At 41.5% G+C, this 22,542-nt stretch overlaps 1 protein-coding gene across 1 annotated transcript in view; it reads right to left on the bottom strand.

The window, feature by feature from the left end:
* LOC106606927 (glutamate receptor ionotropic, NMDA 2C-like) overlaps window positions 1-22,542 on the bottom strand; it is an 83,706-nt gene that overhangs the window by 3,011 nt on the left and 58,153 nt on the right. The window contains exons 6-12 of the mRNA XM_082976501.1: window positions 8,345-8,513; window positions 4,637-4,790; window positions 4,064-4,189; window positions 3,626-3,855; window positions 1,385-1,545; window positions 992-1,179; window positions 343-575 (exon numbers count right to left, since the gene is read on the bottom strand). Coding sequence (XP_082832627.1) covers window positions 343-575; window positions 992-1,179; window positions 1,385-1,545; window positions 3,626-3,855; window positions 4,064-4,189; window positions 4,637-4,790; window positions 8,345-8,513 — 1,261 coding nt within the window. The remainder of the gene's footprint in view (window positions 1-342; window positions 576-991; window positions 1,180-1,384; window positions 1,546-3,625; window positions 3,856-4,063; window positions 4,190-4,636; window positions 4,791-8,344; window positions 8,514-22,542) is intronic.

Raw genomic sequence — 22,542 nt, 5'->3', positions numbered from 1 at the left:
AGACTGAGAACTTTATGGTCAGGAAGTAGAAGATTTTTTTCTGCTGTGTTTGTGAAAAGAGAAACAACACATTTTGTGGTTTCTTAGACATTGCAAAATTATGCCGTTGTTGCTGCTTTCATTGAATTGTTGCTTACACTGTATGTAATTTCTTTATGGAATTCATTACTATAAAAAACGGGTTTGTACCTTAGATTAACAGATCAACTTTCCCATGGTGATTGGACCACATTCTCTCTGCAGAACCCAAGGCCTTCGCAATCTAAGACATGCCTCAGTGTGTACATCCCATTAGGCCTATGTACACCCCTGTCCCTCGGAAGAAGGATCAGCCACACCTACCCTGCTGATGGCGAGCAGGAAGTCGAGGCGTTCAGACTTGCGTACTGAGTGTCTCAGCTTCCAGTAGAGCAGATGTTCCCAGCTGAACACCAGGAGACTGAGCCCCATGGCCACCAGCAGCATGTAGAAGACGCCCGCCATGTTATCTATGTCCAGCTTACTGCTCATCACTTCCTTCTTCTCGTTACGACAGATCCCTGTGAGCCACACCGTCTGCAGCTTCTGTGTGTCACCTGCAGAGAGTGGGAAGAACAGAACACAGAGAGGCTTGAAGGTGTTCATTAAAACACTCTTGCGCCGGTTGTTGTCATTGTGTGTCAATGCCAATCTCACACCCTCATCACTCCCCTCGACACACCCTGACTCAGCATTTTACACTTGGATCACAGTCAAAACTCTATGTTACAGTACCTCTGAGTGATCCATGGTGCAATGTACGCCAGTATTTTCATTAAAGTTGAGTTTTTTCTAATCTTGAGGCTCTGCGGGCCTATACTAGCTTACTTGTGTGAGTTACGCATTTTTATCATTAATGGGCAGTTTACCAGTTTAGCAAATTTGTGAGTATTTGGGAACTAAAAGGATAAGTACACCTAAGAAGTACAATTAGCCGCCCATCCCACTCCACACGAGGTTAATTGTAATTTACCATCAGCTAGAAACTGGAGCAGGGCCAGGTCTATAGGACGTTTCCATCGGGACTCCTTCTGCAAGGCGATGCCGTAGCCAGTGGTGGCAAAGACCTTCCCACTGCCGATGGTCACCAGCTTACAGCCCTCGTCTTTACCTGCCATGTAGTTCAGCACAGCAGCGTCATAGATGAAGGCATCCAGTTTCCTATATATAATAACAATAGGGATTTATCTTGTGGGAAAATGCAATGATAGACAAATGTATTTTTAATTACTATTTAATTACCATGTAATAACTTATCTAATGAATTATAATTTCATCAAACATAAAATATTTACTTAGACATTTCAGAATGTGTTACGCTGATGTCTGTTTTCTGTCACTATAATGATTATTTACAGAGTGTTACCCTGATTTGAGGCTGTTGAGGGCGTCCTCCACACCCTTCTGGTTGTATTTGACCATGTGGGCATGCATCTCAGGGTAGTTGCTCCGGATGTTCCTCTCTGTGCTTCCATTTGGGACCGTACCAAAACGAAATGGTGGATACTGCTCCTGTGGCTTCTGGAACTGTTTGGGAAATGTAGAAGTTTGAATTATAAATGCATGAACAAGAAACATTTTGAACAGGATACCCAACATGTCTAGGAAGAATATATGCACTATTCATCATTTTTATATATTTTTTAAATATCAAATACATTGACATACTTGCATATTAAGTAATAACATTTTTTTTTTTCCACCCTCTCCTAAGATCTGATGTCTCAACCCTTTTAGGTTCAAGATAGCACTTTATTTCTAAGAGTGTATGATAGATATGCCAAGCAAACCCAGAGGAGTGAATATAAACCTCAAAGAAACGAACACAACGACACTGATGACCTTGTCCTTGACTACACTAGACCACTGTCTCTTTGATATCTGCCTGTACCCTCAAGTGCTGTTCACTCAATTAAGTGGTCAGCTAAGGTTACCCTCTCTATAATTCCTCTCTCAATTCGACAATTAGAGGGCACAATGAACAGAAATGAAGTCCAGGCCATACTTTCCAGAGAATTAGAAAATTACTTCTTCCCCCTTGACTGTAATAAAAACTCCTAATTTCTCCTTATTTTGCCATGCCCCTTTGACACAGAGTGGACCATGTTCATTTAAATACCCTGACTGTGCAATATACTGGAAATAAATTGTACTTGTTCATTAACGCAAATACTTCAGTGAGCGATAATTCCTAGTAACCTTGGCTTGTCAGAATGAGAGAAATGTCCTCTGAGCCATTTCACATGAATTAATGAGACCCTTGGTGCCAGTCTTATGCATCCCACGTCTCACTGCTGTCTGGTGGAGGAGCTGGAGAGATGACAGAGTGTTGTCCTCGTTCCCATTTGTCCTGTATCCTGTACACTGGCTGCATTAGGACACTCAGCCTGTGTTCCTCATCTCACCCAACAGACCAAGGTTACACTGCTGCTATGTGAATGAGGGAATGCTGTAGCAGTGTGATAGTGCCCCCAGGGCACAGGATGTCATACAGTGCTCTGTGTTGTAAATGCCTGTTGGGAAGCAGTGAAAACCCTGACTAAAAGTATGGATGACGGTTGACCCATAGAGCTTGAGTCTAGCTGGCCAAAGTTGTGTATAGGATTCTTACAAAAATCTGTTAACATCTGACAGCTTGTACAGAAAGGAGAGACTAGCACAGACAGGGTCTAAAGAGGGAGGTGCCTGTCTGTACATGATGTCACTCTGAGGAAATGGCAAGGTCTTGTCCATGCATGACTCCATGCCTGTGAAGTGAACAGTCCCAGGAGGAGAAACAATCATCTGTCACTACATAAACACCAGTTACTGTCCTTTAACCAGTTTGTATTCCGCACAAGCCTCTAGTTTGAAACACTTTCAGAGAACGTTCCTTTTTAGAGATCATACACCTCAATTTAAATGTTCCACCTGCAGTGTCCAGTCTGTCTATTCTCTCTGAGCTTCTGTGGAATCTGCCCTGGTTTTGATCTGTAGACTCACTGTCAAAAGACACTTTATGGGTTCTCGTCTTTTTTTCACAAAGTAGAGCTAATGGATTATGTGGGAAGAATATTAAATGAGTTCCCGGAATTATAATGAGCAGTGGACAGCTTGGTCTTTTCCCTCAAATGCCTCTCTAATCCCTCAGTGCCTTAAAGCAGAGAGTCTACAAATCATTTCTAACACTGAAGGTTTAACATGGATTTCCTTGTCAATACTGGTGTAGAGCACCTCCACAGGCCACACAAATATGCATAAGTTAATACTAGAATATATAATCACTGGCAGCTTGGCAAATCCACTGGTGTAATACAATCCAGGGGATTTTCACAGACATCATACCTAAAGACTTCAGGGATCTAATTTAATTTCACCACAGACGCTGGGTATCCTATTATGTTTTTAGTATGAGTGGAAAAAGTCACAGTCATGACATTGAGGCTTTGCCCGTGGTTATTTGTATTCTCTCAAACCGTTCGCAGCCAGGCACTGTTTGCTCATCAGAAATAGGCCACTCTATATTTTGCCTAAGCCTAACATCAAACACTACAGTATGTCCATAATTATTTTCCCTTTCAAAGACTGAACACAGACAGAATCACCAATGACTGATGAATCCTCCTACCTTTTTGTCACTCAGTCCAGAGACTGTGTCAGTGTATTGCTCCTGGATCATGAAGGCTGCCAGGTTGGCAGTGTAGGAGGCCAGGAAGATGACAGCGAAGAAGGCCCATACCAGGACCATGACCTTGCTGGTGGTGCCCTTGGGGTTCTCAATTGGAACAGAGTTGTTGAAGACGATGCCCCACAGCAGCCACACAGACTTCCCAATAGTGAAGGTGGGGCCTCCGGGATCTGGAGAAGACAGGATGGTGGTTGTGGTAAAGACAGAAGGGATTCAGAGCGGGCGTATATAACATGCGTTTGCATTCCATTTCAATGTCATTTAATATTTTCTGTGATATAATATAGAGTTCTTTCAACCTACTTTGCCGTGACTTTCTACCTTTGCTGATACGGGAGGGTAGAGGTAGAGGGAAAGGTGGTCGGAGCTGACACTCACCCTTGGCGCTCACCAGACTCCGGTTGTACCCCACAGGGCTGCAGTACTCAAAGATAAACACTGTGACAGCTACCACCGTTAAGCACATCACAAACATCATCACCCACACCGCCGGACTGTAGGGCTCTATAGAGGAGGAGGGAGAGAGGAATCAGAACACCTATAGAAGAATCAGAACATCTTTCTGGTAATTGTTGAAACCATGTGCTCTGACAGCTGCTTGCTAGATAATGGCTAGGACAACGTGGTATTGTATTACCATAGTAGCACACTGTCAGCAGCTTCTGAAAGGGATGCTCTTTAAGAAGTATTAAAGTAAGTAGCGTAGCCTTGAACGAGCCTTGAGCTTTTGCGAGTCGGAACCACTCATAGGAGAAGAATCTCCTGTTTCTGTAGCGTGAGGCAGCTTGTTGTACAATAAACTCAGTTTTGAGTTCTAAACTCTGTCCAGAGAAAGTACCATTTGCCATCTCTGTTTTCAGATGGTAAAACAAGCTTTTTTAAGCCAAGTCATTTGTTATCTCTGTAGAGAAACGTTTTGTTTGTTTACATGAGCAGGTTTAACATGCTCACCAAGAAAGGCAGAGGGTGAGACGGTCCCATTGCTCCTGGCGACCATCACACTGATCCCCGTCTCCACGAACGGCACGGAGAAGTCGATAATTTCTGAGCGCTCTTCGTTTATGGTCAGCGAGCCAATGGCCATGTCCGCCCGCTTGTATACCACCTAGGGAGAACGGAAGAGGACATTTTTATGACATAGAAAGTCTACAGTCTATATGTTCCATGATCTGTAATAAATCGAACACTGTAGTAGGTGGGATTAGGGATGCCCCCTGTTGACCTGTTTGATTCATTTTATCCATAAACATTGATATGCAAGACTTAAATCCCTGTAGGTGATATACAGTGTGTACAGTGTTATCCCTGATATACTACACAACCCATCCAGACAGATGCAGATAACAGCCCATGGCATCTACCCACCCATTCATGCAATGTCATCCATCATGCAATATCAATCCTAATTCCTAATCCATTAGATATTGTTGCATATAGCATAGACCTAATACCTGTTACATTAGTCCCTGACTCCGGCTGACAAATTGGGCATTGTAAACACTGGCATACCAGACACCCCCCGCAAGGCAGAGGGCCCACGAGCCATGGGGGCCCCACGAGCTCTTGGGGTCCATGCGCCTGCCATTGATGTCATCCTTTTGACAGTAACCCTCCAAAAAGTAATTCATAAAACTTTTACATTTTTCAGGAATGTGACTGAAAAAGTGATTTTTTTTTAATAAACTGATTAAAGGTATAATGGGATTACAGTGAACAAATGCTGTGGTCAAGGCTACGACGGCGCCATTGCAACGAGTGGCACTTACTCAGGTGTTCAAAAGCACATATCAGACTGAGAGCCTAATGCTTATTAGGTCGTTCTTCATCAGTTTTAGTTTATAAAATAATCTCTCTGCAGAAGTGACAGTTACAGAGATGGTAAAAAACAACTTGATTGCCATAGCAACATCAAGGAAACTGGGCAGAAGGGAGTTGTGCCAGTTTTGTAACATCTTTAATTGAGCCTCTCATTCTCCTTAATTGCCGGCCTCAAGATGTTAAAGAAAGAGATTAACTGTATAGGAAGCTATGGGGACAGGTCGTCTGGATACAGGACGGTCAATAAATTGGCAGATGCAAACAGATTATCATCTTTAGCAGACAACAGTTCCTGAGGGCTTGAACAACAAAAAATTGTTTGCAACTTCATTCATACTTGTGAATTGGCGTTTGACTTGTGTGGCTACAATATCAAGAGTCCCTTATCTCGGGTATATCTTGGCCTGCATCGTTCAAGACTAAGTTTAAATTGTGTGCAGCTGTCTTTCCTGACAGTCTCAGGAAAGACTGTCTGGGTTGGCAATACTCAGTACAGAAAAACAGTCTGGCCCGCAACCTGGACCTACAGGCTGTGGTGAAAACATTTACAGACAAAAAAAGGAGGACTTCAGGACACCAGGTTCAGGATCAAATTAAGGTAAATTTAATTGATTTAATGAAATTTACCTTGAATATTGCAGCCCATTTGTGTAGGCTATTAGCCAGACAAAACCCGCTGAGTTCAACAATAAAGAGTGACTGAATTTATCTTCAAGCCGATAACTTTTTTTACCTATAGTTAGGCTATTTGATGTGACATTTTAAAAAAGTTTATAAATAGCAGCTAAATACGGTATATAGTTATAGATAGTATACTGCATAATGAAACAATCCCTAGTAAGCTAGTGTTTTCAGGGTGGACTGATTGTATTATTTGGCATTATTGGTCTGGTTTTGTGCACAACTTTCTATCCAATCTGGGAGAGAGCGCGAGAACGTCTCATGTCATGCAGGTTAAGGTAGCCTATACAGGACAGTTGTATATTTAAAAAAAATCTATTGGTAGCTGATTAGTATGCTGTTGCATCTAATATTTATCTTACAATCTGCAATGGTTGAATTTCCAACTGTAATTACTGTAATTACATTATTGCCACGAGCCAGCAGTCTAAATATTACAGTGTATAGCTTTGTGAAATGTTAAGCTTAACATGAGAAAATGATGACGAAATAGGCCTACCAATAAACATTTATCCACTAGCTAATGCAAAGCTAAACCCTGGCACCACAGAAAGCCTATCATTGATTTGATAGGCATGCAGCTGCATAGACCTTGCGGAGATCCAGAGAAACTGCGGCATGCCAGTGGTTGTGAAGCTGATAACCCTATATAAAGGTTGTTGCTAGTCTAGTCAGAGTCAGTCCTGTTGTTCTACCCCTCCCTTCCCCGCAGTACGATATCTCCTCTTAATAACCTCTACTGACGTTTTCCCCTACACAACTGTAATGTTTAACATGCTGATGGACTCGCCAGTGGGTTTACAGTCCAGGCACTCTGCCTGGCATTGTGTCAGCCGTTACCGGTGCTACTGTGGCCAATGCCCCAGTGAGAACAATAGCTTCCCTGAAAACTAATGTTGTAACCTCAAACTCTTCCGGAACACGGTCAGCAAGAAGAATGAACTTTCAACAACTTCCTTCTGGAAAACTTCCCTGGTTTTCCAGAAATGATGGTTGGAGGATTCCAGATCTCCTGCTTATGCCCTCCTGATTCTGAGAATACACCAATGGGATTTTGGGAAAACCAGGGAGTTTATTGAATGTTGCAACCCTACACTCTAGTCTAGTTTCCCTTTATTTGGATTTGGACCATAATACCTATTTGTTTTTATTAAGGGCAATTAATTCATTGTTATTCATGACTTTTTCTTTTTAATGTTTATCTGAACTCAGCGCCAACATTGTCACACCCTGATCTGTTTCACCTGTCTTTGTGCTTGTCTCCACCCCCTCCAGGTGTTGCCCATTTTCCCCATTATGTGTATTTATACCTGTGTTCTCTGTTTGTCTGTTGCCAGTTTGTCTTGTCTCGTCAAGCCTACCAGCGTTTTCCCGTACTCCTGTTTTCTCTCTAGTCCATGTTTTCTTTTTCCCCCGGTTTTGACCATTCTGCCTGCCCTGAGCCTGCCTGCCGTTCTGTACCTTTCGGACTCTGCTCTAGATTACTGACCTCTTCCTGCCCTTGACCTATCGTTTGCCTGCCCCCTGTTTTTGTAATAAATGTTTGTTACTTCGAACTGTCTGCATCTGGGTCTTATCATGAGGTCTGATAAACATAAACCTAAATCATGTCAAGAATTGAAACACGACCACTTTTGAATGGTGTCTCTGAGCTCAGAGGAGGCAGAAAATGCTCTGTCATCAGTTATATGAAATGGGGCTAAATTGATCATATTTATTTTACAGTTATAGGAAATGTGAAATCTTACAGTAAGTCATTTATAATTTGATTGTTACTATATTTAGAAAGCATTTCAGTCATTTCAAGCCCTATTCCCACACTTTTGATGAATAGGAAAAAAAATCATATATGGTTTTTAATATTTTAATAATATTTGTACTATATACTTGAGCTTGTCCTCAAAATCCACCTCAGCAATTTATAACACCTTTTTACCAAAAAGGTGAGTGCCAGACATTTCTAGAACTATGCAGCATCACTAGTTATTGTTTATGGCCATCTCATGAGAAATAATTACTTTTGGGTATGTCTATATAAATGGAAATAAAAGTTTTGTATTATCCTTCAATTTAATTGGCTAAATCTAATGTATTTAATATGCTAACTTTTTAGCAGGTGGCTAATTATAATGCTTGTTAGAATAACCATCATCTCCTTACCTCTCCGATCATGCCGTTCCAACTGCCTCTGACCAGCTTGCCGTGCTTCCCGTTGGTGACCAGGTAGAGGTCGTATGAGAATTTGGTGGTGCGGGACAGCTTCTTCAGGATGTCTATGCAGAAACCCTTACAGCACAGTTTGGTGTAGGGCTCAGTATGACCTACAATACTGGGGAGACAGAGGACAAAATAATACACTAGAATAGTAAAGATTTCCAAAGCCTTCAACAGTAGCAATTTTATCACTTCTACTGTGACCTGGGTTAACACTAGAAGAGCTAACCCAGCAAACCAAAATTGGTTCTGTGAAAGTTACCAGAACATTCATTAGGTTGCGGCAACTGTTCTCATAAAACAAAAACTGTCCAGTCGTGCTGATGATTCAGGAATGTTTGTATAAAACATTTGCTCGATGTTGCAAGAACATTCCTAGAACGCATTTAATCTCTTCTTTAAAGGTTCTCAGAATGTTTTTTAGGTTGTGGGAACAATCTGGTGAGAACATTGTGGGGCCATAAGAAAAGATATGTTCCCAAAACACAAAATCTGTCCAGTTGTGCAGATAATTCTGTTTCTTTTAGGATAAAAAAAATACAAAGTATGCTCAGTTGTGATAACATGCATACAATGTTTAAGTTAGGTTGCACAGCACATTCCTATAATGTTGTAAGAATGTTGACAGAACACCTGGTATAAGTTCTTTAACCTCCCTGGGCAAGGTGGGACGTTTGCGTCCCACCTAGTCAACAGCCATTGGAATCGTGTGGTGCGAAATACAAATACCTCATAAATGCTATAACTTCAATTTCTCAAACATATGACTATTTTACACCATTTTAAAGACAAGACTCTCGTTAATCTAACCACACTGTCCGATTTCAAAAAGGCTTTACAGCGAAAGCAAAACATTAGATTATGTCAGGAGAGTACCCTGCCAAAAATAATCACACAGCCATTTTCAAAGCAAGCATATATGTCACAAAAACCCAAACCACAGCTAAATGCAGCACTAACCTTTGATGATCTTCATCAGATGACACTCCTAGGACATTATGTTATACAATACATGCATGTTTTGTTCAATCAAGTTCATATTTATATCAAAAAACAGCTTTTTACATTAGCATGTGATGTTCAGAACTAGCATACCCACTGCAAACTTCCGGTGAATTTACTAAATTACTCATGATAAACGTTTACAAAATACATAACAATTATTTTAAGAATTATAGATACAGAACTCCTTTATGCAATCGCGGTGTCAGATTTTAAAATAGCTTTTCGGCGAAAGCACATTTTGCAATATTCTGAGTAGATAGCCCGGCCATCATGGCTAGATAATTTGACACCCACCAAGTTTGGCCCTCACCAAACTCAGATTTACTATAAGAAAAATTGGATTACCTTTGCTGTTCTTCGTCAGAATGCAGTCCCAGGACTTCTACTTCAACAACAAATGTTGTTTTGGTTCGAAATAATCCATAGTTATATTGAAATAGCTCCGTTTTGTTCATGCGTTCAGGTAACTATCCGAAGGGTGACGCGCGGGCGTATTTCGTGACAAAAAAAAACAAAATATTCCATTACCGTACTTCGAAGCATGTCAAACGCTGTTTAAAATAAATTTTTATGCGATTTTTCTCGTAAAATAGCGATAATATTCCAACCGGGCGACGTTGTATTCGTTCAAAGACTGAAAGAACAAAATGGAGAATTCAGATGAACGCGCATCTCCAGTGTCACTGTCCCCAGGCAGGCCAGTAAGAAACAGAGCTGCTGTACTTAGCCCAGAGACTGCAGAGCTCTCATTCCACTTTCTGTCGCCTTCTGAGAGCCAATGGAAGCCTTAGAAAATGTCACGTTACAGCAGAGATGCTGTATTTTTGATAGAGATAACCTAGAAGGACAACAAATTGTCAGACAGGGCACTTCCTGCATGGAATCTTCTCAGGTTTTGGCCTGCCATATGAGTTCTGTTATACTCACAGACTAATATATGCATATTCTAGTTTCTGGGCAGGAGTAGTAACCAGATTAAATCGGGTACGTTTTTTATCCGGCCGTGCAAATACTGCCCCCTAGCCCCTACAGGTTCCCAGAACATTTAATTAAGTTATGGGAGTTGTCTGGGATGTTGCAAGAATATTCTTGTGATATTCATACAGGATGGAAAAAACATTCCCAGTGTTGCACAATTTCCAAATAAGTCAGTTTTTATGACGTTCATAGCATATTTATTTTAGGTTTAACATAATATTCCATTGAGGTTCACACAATATACATTTGACCTTGCCTTGAAGGTCCTCAGAAATGTTCAAAAATGTTATATTTAAGTTTTACCTAATATTACCACAACATTCTCAGCATGAGAATTTGTAGCTCCTTAAAGCATGATAAAGCAGACTGGAATACATCCCCATTATGTTTTATCTTCTGATTTAATGGCAATTTGCATTTGAAGGTGATCTAGAGTCACATGGCATGTTAATTTCTTTCAAAGGACATTGAACATTAACACATTATTTAATTCAGTCGCACATGACTCCAACACCATCGTTAAGTTTGCAGATGACACGACTGTGGTAGGGCTGATCACCGATGATGATGAGACAGCCACAGGGAGGAAGTCAGAGACCTGGCAGTGTGGTGCAAGCACAACAACTTTTCCCTCAACGTCAGCAAGACAAAAGAGCTGATCGTGGACTACAGGAAACGGAGAACCGAGCACACCCCCATTCACATCGACGGGGCTGTAGTGGACCGGGTCGAGAACTCCAAGTTCCTCGGTGTCCACATCACTAAGGACCTATCATGGTCCAAACACACCGACACAATTGTGAAGAGGGCACGACAACGCCTCTTCCCCCTCAGGAGGCTGAAAAGATTTGGCATGGGCCCTCAAAAAGTTATACAGCTGCACCATCGAGAGCATTTGACTGCCTGATCACCGCTTGGTATGGCAACTGCTTGGCATCCGACCGCAAGGCGCTACAGAGGAGAGTGCGTATAGCCCAGTACATCACTGGGGCCGAGCTCCCTGACACCCAGGACCTCTATATCAGGCGGTGTCAGAGGAAGTTGTCAAAGACTCCAGCCACCCAAGTCATAGACGGTAAGTGAGTATTTCACAGTAAAGTCTACACATGTTGTATTCAGTGCATGTGACAAGTACAATTTTAATTTGATCATAGGACATTTCATATGTTGACAATCTGCACATGTGGGTTCTGAACCTGCAATGTTCGGTTCTCAAGCCAGGTCTTTTATCCTCTGCAACACCAGGGAAGCTCTCTTACATTTTCTTTTTTCAGCATATAGCCATGGCAGTGTGGTCAGTCAGGAATTCCATTCTTCCTTTTTAGTTTTCTTAGACGTGTCACGTCCTGGCCAGTATAAGGTTAATTGTTTTTGTAGTTTGGTCAGGACGTGGCAGAGGGTATTTGTTTTATGTGGTTCGGGGTGGTGTGTTTGTGTAAAGGGTGTTTGATTTAGTATTTCCGGGTTTTTGGTTGATGGTCTATGTGTTTGTATTCTATGGTTAGTCTGGTGTGTGTGTTTCTATGTTTGGTTAATTGGGGTTGGGACTCTCAGTTGAAGGCAGGTGTTGTCTATCTGCCTTTGATTGAGAGTCCCATATATTAGGGTGTGTTTGTGTGTGTGATTTGTGGGTGATTGTTCTGTGTTGAGCCTATGCTTTGCAGACTGTCAGTTTATCGTTCGTTTTCTTGTTTGTTATTTTGTATTAGTTTTGATTGAATTAAATGTTCAAATTGAACAACTGCACACCTGCTGCGTATTGGTCTACCTTTTCCGACGATGATTTCGTTATATCGTCAGAAGACGAAGAAATCCGTGACAAGACGTGACTAAGCCAGGGAAATACTGGTAGCTGGGTTATACACCATCACATCACCCATCCTCTTTATATGCTGCGTACTTGGGGGCCCAAATTTACAAAGTATCCAAGACTATGAGTGCTGATCTAGGATCACGTTTGCTTTTCAGATCGTGAAAAATAGGGCAGGGGGACCATGGGAAGCGTCGCAAAATAGGAATTATATCGGATGTGTTTTTGATAAGTTGAACAGTCAATTTTTACACAACGCAATTTTTTTTACGGTTAGTCTAAATTCTGCATTTCTGTTGGATTTATACATTTGTATGAAATAAAGACTATCTTTTAGTAGATTATATCTGAGCCTCAATTTCATTAAAAAAAAAGAAACATGGTTAAAGAAAATGTGGGATTGAACCTGCAATCTTGCAGCCAAATCATTAACCATGTGCCACCAGGAGATAGCTGTGGTATTGTGGGGGTTTTCAGTCTAATATGGTCAATCAGGACACAGAACACAATTTCTGAGTTATTAAAAATGTTCCCATCCTATTCATAGTACGTGTAAAATATGGTTGTATTTCTATGATTAAATGTTGTTCAAATGAAATAATGTGCATTTTGTCAACATATGAAGTGTAAAAAATATGGTTGTCTTTGTAGGATAAACACTGTTCAAATGTCCTATTAATCAATTAAAATGCCATGTATTACCTTATAGTGGGCCTACAATATCTCACGCCCTGATCTGTTTCTCCTGTCCTTGTGATTGTCTTCACCCCCTCCAGGTGTCGCTTATTTTCCCCAGTGTATTTATCCCTGTGTTTCCTGTCTCTCTGTGCCAGTCTTGTATGTTTCCAAGTCAACCAGCGTTGTTCCCGTTCTCCTGCTTTTTGCATTCTCCTTTTTATAGTTCTCCTGGTTTTGACCCTTGCCTGTTTCTGGACTTTGTACCCGTCTGCCTGACCATTCTGCCTGCCTTGACCACGAGCCTGTCTGCCACTCTGTACTTCCTGGATTCTGATCTGGTTTTGACCTTTTTGCCTGGCCATGACCATTCTCTTGCCTACCCCTTTGGATGAATAAAAATTAAGACTCCAACAATCTGGCTCCTGTGTCTGCATTTGGGTCTCGCCTTGTGCCTTGATAAATAGTCTCAAATTTGGACTCATCAGACCAAAGTACAGATTTCAACGGGTCTAATGTCCATTGCTTGTGTTTCTTGGCCCAAGCAAGCCTCTTCTTATTATTGGTGTCTTTTAGTAGTGGTATCTTTGCAGCAATTTGACCATGAAGACCTGATTCACACAGTCTCCTCTGAACAGTTGATCTAGAGATGTCTCTGTTACTTGAACTCCGTAACTCTGGGTTTTCCTTTCCTGTGGCGGTCCCCATGAGAGCCAGTTTCATCATAGTGCTTGATGGTTTTTGCGACTGCACTTGGAGAATCTTTCAAAGTCCTTGAAATGTTCCGGATTGATTGACATTCATGTCTTAAAGTAATGATGGATGGTCATTTCTCTTTGCTTATTTGAGCTGTTATTGCCATAGTATGGACTTAGTCTTTTACCAAATAGGACTATTTTCTGTATACCACCCCTACCTTGTCACAACACAACTGATTGGCTCAAACGCATTAAGAAGAAAAGAAATTCCACAAATTAACTTTTAACAAGGCACACCTGATAATTGAAATGCTTTCCAGGTGACTACCTCATGAAGCTGGATGAGAGAATGCCAAGAGTGTGCAAAGCTGTCTTCAAGGCAAAGGGTGGCTACTTTGAAGAATCTCAAATATGAAATATGTTTGGATTTGTTTAACACTCTTTTGCTTACTACATGATTCCATATGTGTTATTTCATAGTTTTGATGTCCTCACTATTATTCTACAATGTAGAAATAAAGATAAACCCTTGAATGAGTTGGTGTGTCCAAACTTTTGACTGGTACTGTATATATTCTGCGTGAACATCATAAAAACGTACTTATTTGAAAATTGTGGACCATTATGCAACATTGTGGAAATGTTCTGTGCAACCTTCGTGAATATATCACAAAATATTTCTTGCAACGTTACGTGAATGTCCTGTGAAACCTAAGTTAAACATTGTATGAATGTCATCACAACTGAGCATATTTTGTGTTTTAGGAACCTGTTTCTTCGAATGTATCCACACTGTTCCAACAACCGAATGAAATGTTCTGGAAACCTTTAAAGAACTCAGAAAGGCTGTTCTGTTGACATTTTTGCAACATCAAAGGAATGTTTTGTGCACCCTGATACAAACATTATCTGAATGTCAGCACAACTGGACAGTTTTAGTGTTTTGGGAACCTATCTCTTGTCATATCCCCACAATGTAATCAATCATTCTGTGTAGATGTAATTCTGTGTGATTATTTAGGTATTTAGTAAATAAATAATTAAACCAAATTTTGTATTGCTGATTCAACTTGTTAGCCAGGGTTCGTAAAGATAACCAAGAATTTACAACTTTCAGATGAGACGAAATAAGGTGAAGATTAAATATATATATTTATTTTTTTATTTTTATTGACTGCTACTGATGTAAAAGATTACTAGGTCTTAATAAGAGTTTATTCGGAAGATAACAGCTCTATAAACATTATTTCGTGGTGCCCCGACTATTCTGGGAAATTTAATCGAACCAGTTTTGGCTTGCTGGGATAACATTACTGGTACATTGTGTTATTACATTACCTGGAAACATAGTGAGAACTTTTGGGGAATGTCCTGTGGTGGTTGATACATATGTTGTTCACAACATTTTAGTGAATGTTAGGAGAATATTACAAGGATATTTAATTTAAAACATAAAATTGTATAAATATATAAAAAAAACATTCATTAAATTATTTTGGAATGTTATCAACCCTAACTGGAACTTAAAGGGAATCTTTGCTAATGTTCGGGAAATGTTCACAGTTTGCTTGGAAGTGTGTCATTTTGACTCAATATGAATTTAAAATTGAAATATCTCTACCATTTTTGAAGTCATCCCCCACTCCGTACTTGACTTTTAAGAGTCACATGCAGGTAAAACGTTTTAAGCGTTTGGAGACATGAGCTCTATTTCAAAATATCACTTTTTCCAAGAATAACCACTGTTCCAGGAGCTCCACACTTGAGCATGAGGCAACAGATATCCTACAGTAACATAAACTCATGAAAATTATATACTTTGTTCTTTGAAATAATACTTTTTTCATTATCCAAGGCCTTCATTTACACAACCCAAATATTTTTTTCCCGATAGCATATATGAAATGTATGATCATATCTCCCTCAATGTGATCAAGACAAAGGAGATGATTGCGGACTACAGGAAAAGGAGGACCGAGCACACCCCCATTCTCATCTGTAGTGGAGATGGTTGAGAGCTTCAATTCCTTGGTGTCCACATCACCAACAAACTATCATGGTCCAAACACACCAAGACAGTCATGAAGAGGGCACGACAAAGCCTATTCCCCCTCAGGTGACTGAACAGATTTGGCATGGGTCCTCAGATCCTCAAAAAGTTCAAAAAGCTCAAAAAGTTCTACAGCTGCACCATCGAGAGCATCCTGACTGGTTGCATCACTGCCTGGTATGGCAACTGCTCAGCCGCTGACCGCAAGGCACTACAGAGGCCAGCCACCCTAGTCATAGACTGTTCTCTCTGCTACTGCACGGTAAGTGGTACCGGAGCGCCAAGTCTAGGTCCAAAAGGCTTCTTACCAGCTTCTACCCCCAAGCCATAAGACTCCTGAACAGCTAATCAAATGTCTCCACAGACTTTGCATTTTACACTGCTGCTACTCTCTGTTAATTATCTATGCATAATCACTTTAACTCTACCTACATGTACATATTACCTCAATTACCTCGACTAACCTGTGCCCCCGCACATTGACTCTGTACCAGTACCCCCTGTATATAGCTTCGCTACTGTTATTTTACTGCTGCTCTTTAATAATTTTTTATTTGTATTTTTTACTTATCTATGTTTTACTTAAAATCTCTTTAGGATCGGCCCCTTTTTAAAATGACGAACCCAAATCTAACTGCCTGACCTCAGGCCCTGAAGGAAGGATATGCATATTCTTGGTACCATTTCAAAGGAAACACTGTGAAAGGAATGTGAAAGGAATGTAGGAGAATATAACACAATAGATCTGGTAAAAGATAATACAAGAAAAAAAACATTATTTTGTAATTTTTTTTAACCATCATCTTTGAAATGCAAGAGAAAGGCCACAATGTATTATTCCAGCCCAGATGCAATTTAGATTTTGGCCACTAGATGGCAGCAGTGCATGTGCAAAGTTTTAGACTGATCCATTGAACCATGACATTTCTGTTCAAAATTTTGTATCAAGACTGCCCAAATGTGCCTAATTTGTTTATTAGTAACTTTTCGTGTTAAAAATTGTGCACTCTCCTCAAACAATAGCATGGCATTCTTTCACTGTAATAGCTACTGTAAATTGGACAGTACAGTTAGATTAACAGGAATTTAAGCTTTCTACCTGGGAAATGTTCTTGTCATTTACAACCTCATGCTAATCGCATTAGCCAACGTTAGCTCAACCGTCCCGTGGACGTGACACCGATCCCGAAGAAGTTTTAACACTTATTTTTCTTAAAACTGCATTGTTGGTTAAGGGCTTGTAAGTAAGAATTTCATTGTAAGGTCTACAACAAAAATTTCAAAGATTTGATTTGATTTGATATTTATTGGACCGTTAGAATGTTGGAGTCAAAATGACTAGGTTTGGCTTGAATGGGTTCCCTCTAGGCCAGGGTTTCTAGTGTTAAGGCCAATACAAAGGCAGTCTAATTATTTCCTAGATCTGAAAGGAACAGCTATGATTGAATCAAGAATGCAGACAACAAAAATATTGTTGTGAAATGTAATTAATCTGTTACCATTGCAGCTTGTTATTGATTGAGACAGACAGGTGTGAGTTGATTAATATAAAGGTGGCCATTTGTCGCTCTTCCAGGGTTATTAATCGGTGGAGAAATGTTATTGGCTGAGAGTTTTTGGGGATATTCACAAGTCTTCACCTGATTCATATTCTTATTGAATAGCGACTACAGAGCTCCTGTACATGGATTGGATGTGAATGGAAGAGATGAGTGACCAATGGCATGTCATAATGATTCGATAATGCATGGGGATGAATTAGGAACTCAGCTAATGTGGCCATTTTCAATCAAGATAGTCGATGCACCAATTCCCCCCATCAGGTTACAAACAGTAATAACATCTATTCTCGTTTCATAAAAGCCCATCGTTAACTTCATGCTCCTGGAGCAATAGAGCAAGAGGCTCCAGCTTATATGGCAAACATCTCATTAGCATGATTTCCTAAAGGAGATGTAGGAGGAAGAAACATACCAGAAGAAGGTGGAGGAGGGAGAGTGACAGAGAGAAACAGAATGGTATAAAAAGGCCTCCTTGATGTGTGCCCAGGAGCTGATGTCAGGAGTGGGGTTGCAGGGACAACTGGAGGGACTGGGACTGGGCGGCTCCACAGGCCTGCACATTATGTCATGGCTGCGACAGATGGACGGACAGCTGGGGCTGACCAAAACAAATCTGACACAAATTAATCACAAACAAACAAAGGCAGGGGTGAAACACAATGCTGTATTATTTGCTGCCTGGCTAATGGCGGGCTCATCCATGGCAGATAACCAGCCTACATACTCAGTCCTGTAGACCTTGCACCATTACCAATGTCTTTGGGGCTCAGGCATTGCTCTGTCTCTTTATCTCGACCCCCCCCTTCCCTACCCTGGGCGAAACGATTTGACCTAAACCTCAATGCAACACACACATCCTTATGCTAAACCATGGTAACGAAGTGTACACCAGCATGGGGCCCACTACATGTGGAGCGGCTGGAATGACCCTGACAAAGTAGCTTTACCTGTATACACAACCACTGTAATGATCTACAGAGAGAGAGAGAGAGAGAGAGAGAGAGAGAGAGAGAGAGAGAGAGAGAGAGAGAGAGAGAGAGAGAGAGAGAGAGAGAGAGAGAGAGAGAGAGAGAGAGAGAGAGAGAGAGAGAGAGAGAGAGAGAGAGAGAATCCAAGGGAACTAAATGGACAGCACTAGCTGTGCATATCAAGTGGAGGAAGCTGACGCTGGTATAATCCATGCCCTCCAGTTTCACGCTAACTGGATTATGGGAGCGTCGTTGGAATATGTGGGTGGAAAACATAGTGACGTCATTATCAAGTTGGAGACTTGAATAGGGTTCAAATTAAACATTGACTCTTGGGGGTGCCAAACGTCTCTTAGGGGCACACAATGTCTCTAGGAGGCGCACAACGTTGGCACATTGATATTGCAGCAGTTCGAGGATGTTAGAAACCTCCAGTATAGAGCGAAGGAGAAAACAGACAGTCAGAAAGAGGAGGGGCTCATTCCATAGCTCACTGACAGTGGCACATAGGGAGGGGCGGTGTGGGGGACCAAGTGAACCATGATGAGATGCAGAGAGCACTAATGACACATCACCCTTAACCTCCCTCAGACCTTCAGACTAATGGAGTGTGCCCTCAGCCCTCAGACACAGGGAAGAGGAGGAGGGCGAGGGGCAATGAGACGCGCAGACAGCCGATGGAGGCGCAGAGCTGCAGCCGCAACAAAAGGAAACAAATTAAGTGTTTGGAGGAAACGAGCGGGTGGTGTGAGACATCGCAGAGTAAACAGACAGGTCCCAACATCCCCTGTCTCACCAGCTGCTAGGGATCACCGCTGGGAGGTTAAGTGGGCTTCTGACTGCATCCAAACAGGTTTGGGAATATAAGAGAATGTGTGTGTGTGTGTGTGTGTGTGTGTGTGTGTGTGTGTGTGTGTGTGTGTGTGTGTGTGTGTGTGTGTGTGTGTGTGTGTGTGTGTGTGTGTGTGTGTGTCTGTTTGTGGTGTGTGGTGTGTGTTTGTGTGCATGTGGTGTGTGTGTGCGCATGTGTGTTCACGTGTTTGTGTGTTTGATACACATGTTTGTGTGTAGTTGTCACCACAGAAACAATTATTTGTGTAAATAGGTATCTGCTTGTTGTCTGAAAGATATCCAAAGGCACTGTTGTTTTGGGTCCCTATATCCAGCAGGAATCCCTTGAAACATTCACCTTTGAAACAAACTTAATTGGACTACGGTGCTGTGCATTGTTCCTGCCAATGTGTGGCTCGGAGGGGGCTCACCCACTGCTGAACCCAGTCTCAGTTTTAATCAAATCAACCGATTATCATCTCGCTCTAATTAGGCAAAATTGTTATATGATGACATCATCGTCTAACGTCAACGCTACTGTTCACCTAGGGATCACCAGCAATGGCAAGAGGCTAATGCGCTGACGTGTGGTCACTGTAAGGGTCTGTAACAAGCTAGTGAAGTGAAAAACGTTACAAAGAGCTTTACAGAAGAATAGGACTTGTCTCTCTGGACAACCTGACACATAAGGAGGAGTTATATCAGTCTGACCACAGTGGAGCAGAGTGAACAGAGTGACTGTTTGTTTTGTCTCTTCAAGGAGGAATAAGCGTGTCTCCATGCGAAGCCGCACAGATGGTCCGGTACGCAGGCTTCTCTCGTCTGCTGAGGGCTTGAGGGATTGGAACAGAGGGCCCAGAAATACTCCCGCCTGACGGATGGATCGTGGCGCTGGCACCCAGCTCGGACGAGTCGAGTAGGTGTGAGTTATGGGCGATACGTGCCTCGGCGGGAGTCTCGGGGCATGGAAGCGGTTTCTGAGAGAGGCCGCTGATGGCCCTTAATAAATGAGAATGCCAGGTCCTCTTGCTCCCTGTCCTGCCGGCCAGGAAATATGACTGGCGGCCAAGATTAAAAAAAACACCACAGCCCTGGGGTCCATTATTAGCATCAGCCCCCAGGGCTGGTCTTTAGTGGCAGGGCTGTTGGTGTTTTAACATTATCAATCATTGGGCCTCTATCTCAACCCACTAACTGCATCATTTAGTTGCTCACTTGGTTTAGCCAATTTCTCCCATATGAACTCAAGGAAAATGTTTCCTTGTTCAACATGGCAAACTGCAATCTAAGTCAACACAAAACACACTAGAACTATGCCGATTATAATAATGGGGTGTTTTGGTCAGTGCAAGCTAAAAAAAGATCTGGTCTGCTTCCCAAGCAGATTTTCACTGAATTGAGCTCATCCCGTCTTCTCATTAACAACCATTGTCAGTAATGGATAATGTTTCCTTTCCCCATATCCATTCACTAATGAACATCACTATCAGTCTCTAGGTGTCCAGGATTGATGAGGCGGCCTAATCGGCCCATCTAATTGATATCCCAGCAAGCAGCACATATATTTCCCTTATTGGGTCACACTGTGATTACTGTGATGTCGCACTCTGGCTGTCTGCTTTAATGAAGATCTCACCCCATTGTATGATAAGAACTCATGGCTGGGCTAATGGTAGGGGAAGACACTGTTCATCCTCTTCACACCTTATGGCACTCTCCAAGTTACAGTCCAAACGAATCAACCACAGCATGTTCTACATGTTGGACCGTATGTGGGATTGTAACACCAATGGGTTAGTATGGTGGTTATTAATATGGTGTCTGTAGTAGTTCTTAGCTCAGTTTACGTTCAACAAGTAGTGGTGACCCGTCATTCAGGGAAGGTGGGGGAGAGCCCCACCTGATTTGAGCCCCACCTGTTCAGCTAAATAATGTGTTGCCTGTTTTTTGTTATTTTGGGATCAATATGTGTCACTACGGGACACTACGTTACTGCAATATCTACAGGGAGAGCTCGAAAATTCAAACCCCATTGGGTGCTGTAATATTAGAAGTGCCCATCCAAGAAGGCTCAAGGTCATTGGCCACAGATAAAATGATGTCAAATCACATTATATCTACAATAGCTTTGATTGGACTCATCATGTCAACATCATACTTTCAAAATCTTAGCTAGCAAGCTAGACAAGCAGTCATCATCATGAATTACGTCAACAATCTACTGGCAAATTATTTTCATTCCTTGTCATATGAAGAAAAATTATAGATAAATTGTATCGGTGCTCATCGGCCATTCCACATAAACATTACACAACAAGTTGGAAATCGCAAATTCAACAATGAGTGTTTTGGAATAAATCAGTGGATAACTGCAAGCATTGCAAAGCAATCACTAGCCTGCTATTCAGTGGAGTGGGTGTGTGGTCCAAGTCTGGGTTTAAGGGTCTCTTTTCCAAGCTTAAAAGGATAAACACTCACATGCCATGAGCCAGAAAAGGTTGAATACATTGGTCATGCTGGGAACTCTGAAACAACTGGGAACTGGAAACTTTGAAAAAACCGAGCTCCGACTGGGAAAATACGTTTTGAACGGTCATCCAACTCGGAACTCCGGCCTCTTTCTAGAGCTCTGACCTGAAGATCACTGACTTCATGATTTGACCTTATTTATTTCCGAGTTCCCAATTGTCTTGAAAGGACCATAAATCCAGAGAATGCCAGACTTTGATGACAAAGTTTGATTACAAAATTTGCCCACAAATATTCCTGTTCAAGTGAGCACAACACAAGAAGTTGAGTCTAAAAAGTATTGTATGCTACTGCATAAATTATGTAATATGCCAGGGAGATATGTATACTGTAGCTAAGAAAGTAATACTAAGTGTATGTTGTGAAGTAATCTGTTAGTAGCCCATGTGCCTCACCCTAATAATTTGGCCCCTTTCCCCATCATAACTTAGCCAACTGTTCTGACTTAGTGATGCACATGTAGCCTATAGCCTGTTTTAGAGAAATGTAATAATTGAATATTGTAAGAGCTTTCATTGTCTGCTTATATGCCCCCTTTATTTATCCTATGCTTCTGACTTGGTATACAGGGAGAATACTGTAAGAACGACCCATGTTCTGAACTCTGTCACTGTACATTTCAAAAGTGGTGAACAAATAGTTATATTGACTATGTCCATCCTAGATCGCTCATTGTTGTCTTAATCAAAATTACCAATTGCCTCTTATCAGCTTGTGCCATAGTTTGTACATCTCAATTGTCAGTAGAAACCACATTTTTTTAAGCAAGTCAGCCATATCAGTTATGTGTTTTTTTTAAAGGCAGTAAACGAGGCTGAATGAACTGTTTCGCTGCCAGACAAGGCTCCACTGATAGCCAGGTGTAGCGGTGGTAAGGATTCACTGCATGGTGCTGAACAGCTTTATGCAAGCCCTAATGCCACTCTAAATAATGCCACTTTAATAATGTCTACATATCTTACATTACTCATATCACATGTATATACTGTATTGAGACCCAATCACTGGACACTTTAATAAATGGATCACTAGTCACTT

Source organism: Salmo salar, chromosome 06, assembly GCF_965601325.2.
Source record: "Salmo salar chromosome 06, fSalSal1, whole genome shotgun sequence".
In the NCBI taxonomy this organism is placed as follows: Eukaryota; Metazoa; Chordata; class Actinopteri; order Salmoniformes; family Salmonidae; genus Salmo; species Salmo salar.
This window is presented reverse-complemented; position numbering and strand designations above follow the sequence as displayed.